General features: G+C 45.8%; 1 protein-coding gene across 6 annotated transcripts in view; it reads left to right on the top strand.

Moving 5' to 3' along the window:
• The window catches only part of LOC136841668 (tyrosine-protein phosphatase 10D-like), a 246,365-nt gene that overhangs the window by 78,978 nt on the left and 154,978 nt on the right, over positions 1 to 12,409 (top strand). For 4 of the 6 annotated variants that reach the window (XM_067108852.1, XM_067108851.1, XM_067108850.1 and 1 more), the window contains 2 exons: positions 11,864 to 11,984; positions 12,273 to 12,409. The exon at positions 12,273 to 12,409 is cut by the window's right edge and continues 261 nt beyond it. The exons of the other annotated variants lie outside the window; for them this stretch is intronic. In XM_067108852.1, coding sequence (XP_066964953.1) covers positions 11,864 to 11,984; positions 12,273 to 12,409 — 258 coding nt within the window. The remainder of the gene's footprint in view (positions 1 to 11,863; positions 11,985 to 12,272) is intronic. 6 annotated transcript variants of the gene reach the window in all.

Genomic DNA, 12,409 nt, shown 5'->3' with positions numbered 1-12,409 from the left:
ATAGTGTCAGAGAATCATGCCAAGACTGCAAAGCTACAACAGAATACAAAAGGTAACTGGAAAGACACACATGCTATGGAAAAATAGATTTAATAAAAATATCTCAACAATGAAAATTGGGCTTAACTATAGGTAAATACTGGTGACATAATACACCTCACATCAAAAGGGTACAATGAAATAGCAAACTTAACCTATGAACAAGGTAGAAACACTAACATATAGTACAATAGGGGAAAATAAAAGGCCCCTATAATTCAATAGAATAACCAGTAATTACAAACTTAAACCTAAAAGCAATGAGATACAATTGAAAGACAAAAATATATGAGGTACATGAAGCAAAATAAAAACCGCTTCAGTACCTCTGACTAAATCTAAATCCACAACATATCAAATCCAAATCACAAGACAAGCAATAATCAGGTATACCAGTATCGAGTATGAGGAGCAAGGCAGCGAGGCATGATCGATCCAGAAAGGCAGGTAGAGAAATAAATGAGGCAGGCGGGCGGGGGGAAAGGAAAAGGATAAGGATAATTAAAATGAGGAGATGACACTCCCCACAGCCACCGCAGAAAATTTCAGGGCTTCGAGTGATTTAAATAGTGGTTTAAACGCTAGAGGTGATTTCTATCCCATATACTCGGTAAGTTAAGCAAAATTCATATTATGAAAATAGATAGTAAAGGTAGCCACTGCACGTGAACCTTTGGGACTCAACGAAAGAGTTCCACCCTTTCCTGATAAAAGAGGACCCGACTTATACTGTGGAGTTCTTTGTAGATAAGACTTTAATGTATATAATGGAGATAAGGATTGGTCCTAAGGAGAGACACCACCTTCTAGGGGACCACCTGTCCTGAGGGTCTTCATTTTAGCTAGGAACCTGTGATCAGGGAAAGGAGGACCTCTCCGGATGGGATATTAAAGAAATCAACATGATCATCACCTCTAGCGAGAGCCGATAGCTTTGAAATTCTGGCAACTGAAGCTAAGCTAATCAGAAGTACCTACTATAAGGCTGATTTAGCTACATCAATAGTGGCCGGGGCGAGGCATTTTTCAAACAATGATCTAAAGAAAGTAACCGTTAGGTTAGTAGCCACAGTTTGAGCTTCAGATGCCTTCAAGAAAGATGTTAGTTCTTTGCTGCTATGCATCATACTTTCTGAGAGTATAATCTCCCTTATCAGATTCTAGAAGCGGAGTGTTGACGGGGTCAATGTTTGCTCCCTTTTTTGCGGCAAACATTATAAGGTCCGTAAAGCCCGGGCATTCTGAATTCTTAAGAAAGCAGACACAGCCTTTGTTTGTACTACTTGGGTCAGACTGGATTTGGGTATCTGATAACACCGCAACTTGAGTTCCTGGAGCAGAGGGAACCAGTTGCTCTTTGGCCAATAAGGGGCTACTAGAGCTAGATGGCCCTTGAATGACCTGAGTTTGTGCAGTACTCTCAAGAACAAGTTTATTGGGGGAAACAAGTACACCTTCTCCCAACAGTTCCAAACTATGGACATCGTATCTGTGGCAAAGGTCTGAGGATCCGGGTTGGGAGCCAAGTATCAGGGAAGCTTGTAATTGTTCTTTGCAGTGAACAGATCCACCTGGAGCCCTGGAACCCGGCGGCAAATTCAATTGAACGATTCCCCGCCCAGAGACCACCCCGCGTCCAATGGAGTAGTCCTGGACAGGGAGACCGCCACTATGTTCCGCACCCCCGATAGATGGGTGGCTGACAAATGCCAGCCGTGCTTGTTCGCCAGGGAGAAGGTAGCTAGCACCACCTGGTTAACGCGACCTGATTTGGAGCTGCCCCTTTTGAAGCAACGAACCACCACTGTGCTGCCCAACACCAGCCTGATGTGAAACTGGCGTGGGGCGTAGTTTCTTGAGAATTAGAAACACTGCCACAGCTTCCAAGGTGTTTATATGAAACTGTTGGAACATTGTAGACCATATCCCTTAGACTTTTTGTTGTGGTGAATAACCTCCCCAGCCGCTTAAAGAAGCGTCTGAGTGTATAACCAGAGCCGGAAGGGGGAATTGAAGTGGAACAGGCTTCGAGAGACCCTGGATGTGGCCCACGGGCGGGGTCTACTCTCAAGGATTTGAGGGGAAGAGGGACTCTGTCTCTGAAACTGATGTCTTTAAGCTCGCTTTTAAGAGCAGGTCTGTCACTGAAGCAAACTTAAGAGGGCCGAGAAACCTCTCTTAAGTCCTGCGGAAGGTTACTTTCAGGGACTTTCTGGTAGAATTAGATTTCCTTCCGCTTGGCCGGCGGAAGAGATAACCTGTACGAGGTTAGGTCCCACTTGATACCCAGCCACTGAAACCGAGACTCCAGAGTCAGGCGGGACTTTTCCTTGTTCAATTGAAAGCCGAACGACCCCAAGAACTCGGTCATCTAGAATCACTATTTGCCGGCCGGAAACTTTCTTGGGGACAGTGAAAAGCCTGCCTTGAAACTTGAGGTGCCTCACTTTCTTTATAGCTCATTTATTGAGTAGTTCCGTCACCAAGACCTGTAGGGCTTTTGGAGGAAGGATGGTAAAATCTGGTCATGGGAGGGGGACCCCTGATCCAGTTCCAACCCAGACCTTTGGACACGATACTGTGTGTCCAGGGACTGAAGGGCCTCTGGTCTCTGAACCAGTAAAGGTGTTCACCCACCTAACTGGTCTCAGTGAGAGGAAGCAGATTTGCTTCCTCTACCATGGCCACTTTTCCTCCGGAAGACAGGCTCAGCCCTGCCTCTGAAGGGGGCTCGACCTCTACCCCCTTGCGCTCCTATTAAGACCGTTGAAAACCCCACGGCCCTCATAGGTAGGGTTGTATGCGCGAGGAGACATACGTAGGTGCAGCAAGGGGTTGGGCTGGTTGAACCAGCACATACTGTTGGGGTTGGGCCTTGGAGGTGGATGGTTGGCTCACCGTTGAGAACGGGACTGCCTGAACAACCGCCTGATGTTGGGGTCTCCTGCGCTTCCTGTAACGTTTCCCGGGCCTATTCTGGGAACCACTAAACTCGGAGGTCTTCCGCTTAAGAGCGGAGATACCCCACCGGGAGCGCAGACTTTGGTTGGTCCTGGTTGCTTTGCTCAGGACACTGGAGACTTCATCGTCTGGGAAAAGGTTGGTTCCCCAGAAAGAACTCCTCATGAGCCTGTCAGGTTCAAGACGAATGGTGGCATCAGCGAAGATGAACTTACGGCAGTTCATCTTTGCTACCATGAAGTCGAACAGGTCCGACTGAAACCCTGCTAACAGGGATTTAGTCAGAACCTGAAACAATGGTTCCTCTGAAAAGGAGACGGCGGTTGCTTCTGACAGGCACAGCGAGTTCAAAGACCGGCTCAACCGACACCGTGCTTCGAACTCAGCCTTCAGGAGAGCTTCTGTGAGCTTAGGAAGCTGCTCTCTGAACTGGTTTGACGCGCAATCTGCGTCCAATTTACCGACAGTAAAGTGGACGGAGCGTTCCTCCAGAACTCGTCACCCCCGGGGAAGATTAGAGATGTAGGGTCTAATTCCCGGAGCTGAGGCAAGGGTTTGCCTTCCCAGCAAGCCTGAGCGGTTGCAATAGCAACTTTGTTCAGACAGGGGGTGGGTAGCCTACCACCAAGAGAAAACATATTTAAGCTGCCCTTGAAGGGGGTCAACTCCGTGTCCTCCGCCTGCCACCCGGTAAAAGTGCGCAGGAGAACGGATTGCGCCTGATCCCTAGGGAAAATCACCGTCTCCGTAGGGACCTCAATTGAGCGTACCCAGGCTTCCTCCGTCAGCCTAACGAAGCCTGGGTAGGGGGGCAAGAGATCAGCCGGGAAGAACTCCAGTTCTTCTAGACGCCTGGTACCTAGGCCTTCAATGGTCAAGGTGCCTTCATGCTGGACAGCACGAAGAGCAACCCGCCATGGGTTCCTTACGTCAAAAGGAGGGAGGGCAGCGGTGTCGGGGAACTGATAGTGCACCCCGGCACCACCGGAGCGCGACAAATCAGCGATCAGCTTCTCATGATCTTGAAGCTTCTCAGTAAGCTTATCTAGTTTTGTGTCTACCTCCGTGGAGAACCTCTTGAACAATATCCCTGCAAACGCCTCCGGGTCAAAGGCAGGCTGGCGAGGAGGGCTGGACTTGGACGCCCATCTACTCGCTCCTTTGCCCGGGGTACTCAGTTTGCTCCCGGAAGGCAAAGGGTCAGCACCCTTTGGCTTCGACGCGGGGTAAGGAGAGGCTTTTCGTGAAGACGAGGACTTGTAGCCCTTCGCCTTCAACGACGACTTCAACTTGGGGACAGTAGACTGAACTCTGTCCCTCAAGATAGCAGGGTTGGTGAAGGCCTGAAAGGAAGAGGATGATGAAGGAGGGGGATTAAGGAGGGCGCCTGCCCCCACTGCCTCACTTACCTCAATACCTACCCCCTGGTCCTGCTCGGTGATCATCGGCTCGAGATCCAGGTCGAGCGCAGCGACGACTCTGTAATCCCCCAAGTGTAGGGGGTCCCCTTGCAAGGGCTGGGTCGCGGCCCGGATCTGGTCGATGATAGGTGCGGCCACATCAGAAGGTACGGCCGCAGTGATCCGGGCGCTGGGATAAAGCAGGTCCCTCAGCTTTTCATCGAGGATATAGGGTTTCCCTGACGGGACATTCCTCCTGAACCCAGCTACCCAAGCGCGGAGAGACCCCAAGGCCTCTTTCTTGAAGGACTCGTCAACCTGAAAGGGGGCAGAGTGTCAAAGAAGGGCTAATACCGTGTTTAAATAAGAGCCAAATGTGACCAAATAACAAACTCTGACTAATGTGGTAAAGCGGAAGTAATTAGCTTACCGACTCGTCCTGGAGACATCCATACGATGCGAAGCAAACCTCACAGCCGTCCGGATGCCAGACGATCAAGTCATCAAGCCGGATTGCACAGCCAGCATGAGTCCGGCACACCACATGCCCGTAGGGTTGGTGGAGGATGGCGGCACATCCGGGCTCCTCACAACGAACAGTCTGTAAGTGTGAAAAGTACATGAATCTACCACTCTAAGAAACTTAAACTATGTAGGGATAAGTATTTTCATACCATGCTACCGGAGAACTCCAGTGGAATGAAAAACCCAGTCAGAGACGGACCTACTAAGCAAAGAAACTTAAAGTAAACAAATCAACCCGACGGCGGGGTTAAGCCGCCGGGGGACAGTAACAAACATATGGTAAGCATCACCTCCCGACTGCCGGAATTTTCCGGCGGAACGAGAGAGATGAATCAACGGGACTCTCACCACCAGGAACGCCAGTAATAAAAACGGCGGAACCTAAGGGAAGGATCACCGGACTAAAATAAAATTAAAGTAAAATTCTCAACCCGACGGCGGGGTTAAGCCGCCAGGGAGCAGTAGCAAACACATGGCAAGCGAAAAATCTCCCGACTGCCGGAATACTCCGGCGGAACGAGAGAGTTGAATCAACGGGACCCTTACCACAAGGAACGCCAGAAATAAAAACGGCGGAACCCAAGGGAAGGATCACCGGACTCTGATATAATATTAAAGAAATCAAACATATAACAACCCGACGGCGGGGTTAAGCCGCCGGGGACCAGCAACAGTCATATATCAACCCTACGGCAGGGTTAAGCCGTCGGGGACCAGCAACAAACATATGGTAAACAGAAAACCTCCCGACTGCCGGAATACTCCAGCGGAACGAGAGAGTTGAATCGACAGGACCCTCACCACAAGGACCGCCAGTAATGAAACCGGCGGAACCCAAGGGAAGGATCACCGGACTCTGATATAAGATTAAAGCAAACATATCAACCCGACGGCGGGGTTAAGCCGCTGGGGACCAGTAACAAGTGTATACACATAGAGGGTGGTAAAGAAACTAGTTAACAACGCCACTATGAGGTAGAGTCCCCCGAAGTCTGGAACCATTACTACCGGAGATCCCAAGCCTCTATTGCTAGGGTACACAAGAAGGAAGAGGCAGAACACAACTGGACCCACATGGGCAGGTGTACGCGCCAATCAATTCTGACTAGAATGACCCAGACGCCGAGGCGAATGCGGGAGGCAAAGGGAGGACCAGGGATGATGGGAGGGGGAAGGATAACCCTGAAAATGTTCGAAGACCCACTCGATCCGAGGAGAGCGGGTAAACGAAACATAAAGTCAAGACGGTTGTCACCAGGAACCATCCCTGGGAGGGAGCGAATCCCTCCACCAGGGAGGACCCAAGCACTCGGGGAGAACATCGGGGACTGATGTCACACCATGAGAGATGACAAGGAATTGACTTAGGGTAGGCTAGGGAAGGGGGAAAAGCTAAGTAAGGAAGGGCTTAGACCAGAGAAGAGGAAAACAGGAGACTAGGGAAGACGTGTACCCATCTCAACTGAAATCCCAGGCCGTACTAGGTAAAGTGATACCCAAGTAGGGAGAGCTCTAGGCCTGCCCTAACAGGAAGGGAAAAGGAAGTAGCCTACGACCCCCACTCAAACATCTTGTAATAGACACAGTCTATAAAATACGAAGGGGAGAATGAAAGGGAGGGATGTAGAACCAACAGGGAGAGAAAAACCTGTGTTGAAGGCCAGCCAGAACCATATGGTAAGGGAATGCTAAAATAGCGTGGAGGAGACACACCCAAGGGAAAAACCTCTACCCCTCCGAAAAGAAGGGGAAGGACAATGGGGTCTCACTCCACCACCCAAACAACGGTCGGTGGACGGAACAACAACAGAAGCTCCCTCCATCTGCTGATCCCCTCCTCTCACCTAACCTACTCCAGGATACAAGGGAGAGAGGGAGGCCAAATAGGCTACCAGGAAAGCCTAACCTTGCACTAGGCAGGGCTAGGACAGGGATGTTAACCAGAAATAATAAATAAATAATAAATAAATAACCACCATTACTAAATATATACACTAGACATTGATATCGGCTTGTGCTTGGCACGTAGCCTAACCAACAAAGCGACAGGAAGTAAACAGATAGGACTGTACCTGACGCTCGCGGTAATAATGATAAGATTTAAATATAATAAAACATGACATCAAGCACAAACATAATAGAAATCTATAATGACCATAATTAATAGGGAAAACATCCCGGGGAGATACCTAGGCGGAAAATACTTCGGGAACCCTAAATGTAAGAACTCCTATGATGGGAAGTTCTACGAAATTAACTTTAGAGGATATCCCAAAGACCCAACCCAGGCAAGACCACCAGGATGAATCCTATGGGGGGAATGATAAATAATGTAACCGACCAAGAGAAGCCCGAACAGAACAAGCTGAACGAAGCGAACCCGCGTCGACATGGCTGACAAAGGGGCGCCGCAGCGTCCCAACAAGATTCACGTATAATATCTAAATACGATGTAAAACAGCCAAACTTATCATAAAAACCCCACAAGAATATGGTACTTAACTTGGAAACAGTAAAGGTGCTTGACGACATGGTGAAATAAAGGCAAATCACGTCAAAAAACACAAGCCACAAACAAATCTGCGATCAAAACAAGTGCTAGAAATGGAATGAGTTCAGATGGCGCTGGAGTCGCCGCGTGGCGGGCTGGGGAGCGTGGACACTGGTACGGCCCCTCACTCTTCTCAGGGATATTGACATAGGGATGTCTATAGAGTGTGGCTCTATGGTTGTGATTCCTTCACTCACCCTTGGTTATACTGACGTCTTCATTAGAAGACGCTCGATCTGGGGGTAGTAACTCCAGCATTCCTGAAAGCTTTTTTCTCTGGTATATTTAGCAATATTTATACCTAGAAATTCGAGTTAGTAATGGAATTTCACCGGGTGACATGGGGCCGAGCTCAGAAGTATAAATTTTACGCTATTTTGATGTGTCATATTTACATGTGGTGCATCTCCCTGCATGGGACATGGCACGCCCACAGTAAAATATTAATAAAAATATTTATAATGCAAATTTCATCTTGAAATTTGTCCTAGATGTTGGCAGCATGTTGAGCTGCTCTCTCTCTCTCTCTCTCTCTCTCTCTCTCTCTCTCTCTCTCTCTCTCTCTCTCTCTCTCTCTCTCATTGTGCATGACTATTTTATTACAAGTTAATTTGCTTTAATAAAATGTGAAAAACATAAAGCAAAATAAAAGCTCTCAAGAAATCAAATGCCTGCCTACCCCTCTCCACCCCATCCTGCATGGCCTCACCACTCCATCCCTGGCCACCTCTCCCCGCAATAACCATTTCTCTGTGTGCTTATTCCTGACAGCAGCATTACTTACACTTCTCTCTCCCTGCACTGTTTCCAACCACTCGCCTCCCATCCTGCCCAGCCTTTCCACCCACTTACCCTGGAAACTCTTTCCCTGGCCTCCCACCCCCCAAAAAAACCCTTTCTCAGCCCGTTTATAAGTGTAAGAAGTTTCTTTACTTCTTTAGGCCCACAGCATTTCTAACCATCGCAGTGCAGTTTTTCATTTTTATGAAATCTGTATATATTATACATACATCTTTGGTCCCCAAGGATAATGTTGAGTTATGGGTAATCTGAGTTGAGATAATCTAAAGGTTACTTATGAAATACCTTCTCCAAGAGAAAATGTTTGTATGGTAATGATGCTCAGTGGTTATTTGAAAGAAAATAGGTTCACTTGGGTAGGTCAGCAAGGTTGTATCAGGGCATGTACAGCTAGCAAAGGAAGAACATATTTAATAATTTAGAAATTTGGGAGGGTTATCTACATAGTAAAAATGGGTTAACTATTAAAATTCATACAGAAACATTGGTGAAGCAAGAAAAAAATATAAAAAATGTCCCAGATTAAAACTTTTCAAGAGAAAAGCAAACCTTTTTGTTTTATATTGTAATTTCTTTTGGTGCTAGGAAATCACGACAGAAAATTCATGCCTAATACATGTTAATGGTTTTCATGTCTTTGCCTAAGTTTGGATGTGTCTAACCTCTTTCACAAAAATATTTTCCTCATTCTTATCATGATCTTGGATAAAAGGTTATAGATGAAGAACTATACGTGATAGTCCAAGCTAAAACAGCTTAGGACAGAAGAGAGGGTTGAGAACTTATTTCAGATATGACCCCATGAAGGTAGAAATCAATGTGAAAAGACATGATAATGATTTCCTTGGCATGGTCTTTGTAAAAAAGTGGGCCTCTTCCTACACTTTAAAGGCAAGCTTTTAACATTATTTTCTTGGGTGGTTTTATACTTCAGATTCTGATGATATGAGTTCCTCGTTTCGTAGCAGCATGATGGTACTGTATTAGGATATGTAGTTGCAGTGTTTAAATTTATGCAAGAATATTTTTTTGTGATGATGGCACTAATCCAGATAACACAATTGAGCTTGAACTTAATGATAAAAACTAAAGAAACAAATTTTTAAGACTGGACCAAAAATCTGATGGAAGTGATTAGCCTTTATATTAAAATTAAAGAAAATTGTGAGATTCAGGGATCATAAAAGTGTAGAGAAAACTTCAGAACTGAGAGATACTAAGAAAAACTCTGCCACAGCTTGTGCAATGCTGATGGTCATTCCTGCCTATCTTCCTCCTTACAAGCCCACATTTTTAGTACTTTCCTCTGCGATTTCTGGTTATTGGACAGCTAAGGTGCTTCATGATAAGAGGATAAGGAGAAGGTCTTCTTCCTCCTCCTCTTCTTCCTCATCATCATCATGGTATCGATCATTATCTTCCTTTTCACGAACTCATTCCTCACACAGATGTAAATGTAGAAAGGGAAAATGTAAACCTTTTGTAGGAAGTCGGAATGGTGATAATGATCCAGGGAGCATAGCTGTGATGGAACATTTTTAAGACATCAATCATTGCGAAGACGACATTCTCATACACACTCCAGTGTACACAAGAGGAGAGCTCATCCCCTTCATCTTGAGGATTCTCTCTCTCTCTCTCTCTCTCTCTCTCTCTCTCTCTCTCTCTCTCTCTCTCTCTCTCTCTCTCTCTCTCTCTCGCCTGTGCCTGGTCTTGAGACTGGGTGGTTTTTGAGGGAGTCTTGGGGGGATAGGGGTAGGCACAACTACTATCCAGTACATGAGAGGTTCCTGACTATAGATGACAAGAGGTGGTCTAGCTCCTTCTTGTCCTAACCTAGAGCATTCTCTTATGAGAGAGATTCCTTCTACCTCTCATGCTCATGTTTCTCCTTGTACTCAGGTTGAGAGCCGAGCAACCAACTCTTGGTCTCATTCTGAATCTGCCAACATTAATAGAAACAACAGCTCAAGGAATGTCTCCACTCCAGAATATGGTCATACTCCCCCTAGCTCTTCCAGAAAAGATCAGAATGTCATAGGTTCTGGTCCTCAAGAGTCCTTTTCTATGACTGATGAGAGGTCAACTTATTCCTTAGGGGACCCTGTAACCTTGGAAGGCGCTTCCCCTCTGGAGCCCATAATGACAATAGGGCATTTTCAAGAGGTTTTTGTGTTCATTCGTGAATATAATAATCTGGGAAGGGTGACCTCATTGCTAGCTGGCCTGTGGTCATGTCTCCAGAGTTGTCTGTGGGTGGCCTTCCAGAGGTATATCTTCCTTAATACTGTCTTGGTCACTGTTGGCCTGTGGTGTTTCGGAGGAGGAGAGCAACTTGGTTTGCAGACCTGGTAGTTCTTTTGCCTCCAGCAGTTGGAGCAAACCCCCTCCCCAACCACTTTCATGATAGAAGAAATATTGCAATCTGAGCCATCAGTCTATCAACTGACTAATGACCAGCCCCTTGAAAGACTTCAAGAAGAAAAGCCTAGCCATCAATGTCTTGGTGTTGAATGACTTAAGAGTCTGTGGCTGTGTCTGCCCATTGAGTGGTTTCGTGGCTTCCCAGTCCTTTCAGCCTCACCAGCTCTTTTGACTTCCCATTATAGCCCCACTTAGGAGAGGAGTAAAACCAAGAAGCTAGGAAATTCATAAGGTTGGTTGTCCCCATCTTCCACTGCCATGAGTAGAGGGGTCGCCTCTCTCACACATGGACCAAGTGGCAGTAACTAGGAGAGGAGCCCTAGTTGGTGTCAGTTCTCAAAGATGTAACAGGATACCATTCAAGGGATCCGGCCCCCAACAATCCAACTCAGTTCCCTCTTTTCCTAACAGAAGAGGTAAAAATGATGGAGAAAGATGCTGTAGTGGTGAACTGGCCATCTCCAGACTTCTACAGCCATTTATCCCTAGTAGAGAAAATGACCAGGGAATGGAGACTGGTAATCGATCTGTCTCTCTTGAAGTATGTTCAACAGACTCCTTTCAAGATGGAGACCCTTGTTCTATGTTAGCTTTAGTCTGAGAGGGAGGCTTCATGATTACAACAGATCTTCAGGATGCATACTTTCAGATACTAATTAATCAAGACTTGGAAGGATTGATGATTGGTTAATCCCAGCTTTGTCAAGTCAGCATCAAATTCAGGGAAAGGATCATGTTCTGGACTTTTGCATAATACTAGGCATTGTGGTAAATTTGAAGAAACCTGATCTCTTTCCCAAACACTAGAAAGGTATCTAGGTTTGCTCCTGGACTCTGTGAGGATGAAAGCTTCTCAGCAACCCCCACATAATCAAGTATTGCACAAGGTATTAACAAGCAAATTTCTCTTTTAGCAGGGGCAACCAGTTCAGTTCTGGCAATCTCATCTCGGTCATTTTTTGCTTCTAGAGTAGAAAAATGTTTTCCTCATGACTACTGCCAATCATGCACTATTCTCCCCGTGATGGTGGGAATATACTGTTTATAAATTACAATTGTACTTTTTCCTTATGTGCCAGACTGTCTGAAACATATGCATACACTTTTTTTTCAAGATTGTTGTTAAGTTCTAACCTGCATATTTTGCTAATTCTCATTACAGCTCCAGGGAGACCTGAAATTACACCAGAAATAACCAGCACATCTGTTACTTTGAACTGGAATTACACTTGCCCTTACACAGGCCCTGTGGTGTATCTGGTCAAAATAAATGGAGTTGAGAGGTAACACAAACATTCATGCATTAATGTCTCTTCTATGCATACATTTTCATCCAAGTACTTAATTTATACATATACTGTACAGGTATATGAAGAGCTCTCAAGATGGATTTCTTTGTGTTAATATTTTTCTCATTAATTATGCATATTATATTATTATGTTTTCTTTGTGTTAATATTTTTCTCATTAATTATGCATATTATATTATTATGTTCTAAAATTGTCATGACTAGGAGTTCATATTTAATATCATAACAAGATTCCCTAATATTTTTATCTTTACCTTGAAGTGATGTGCTCAGGTCAGAGTTTGAGGATAGCTGCATGTACAGTTCCACAGCTTCAGGTTTGCAGCCCTCTACAGATATCTCCTACTCTCTCTTGGCTGAGAAACCTAGTTGTCAGGCTGAATGCGAAGGAATCGCAA

Source organism: Macrobrachium rosenbergii, chromosome 9, assembly GCF_040412425.1.
Source record: "Macrobrachium rosenbergii isolate ZJJX-2024 chromosome 9, ASM4041242v1, whole genome shotgun sequence".
NCBI classification, from domain to species: domain Eukaryota; kingdom Metazoa; phylum Arthropoda; class Malacostraca; order Decapoda; family Palaemonidae; genus Macrobrachium; species Macrobrachium rosenbergii.
This window is presented reverse-complemented; position numbering and strand designations above follow the sequence as displayed.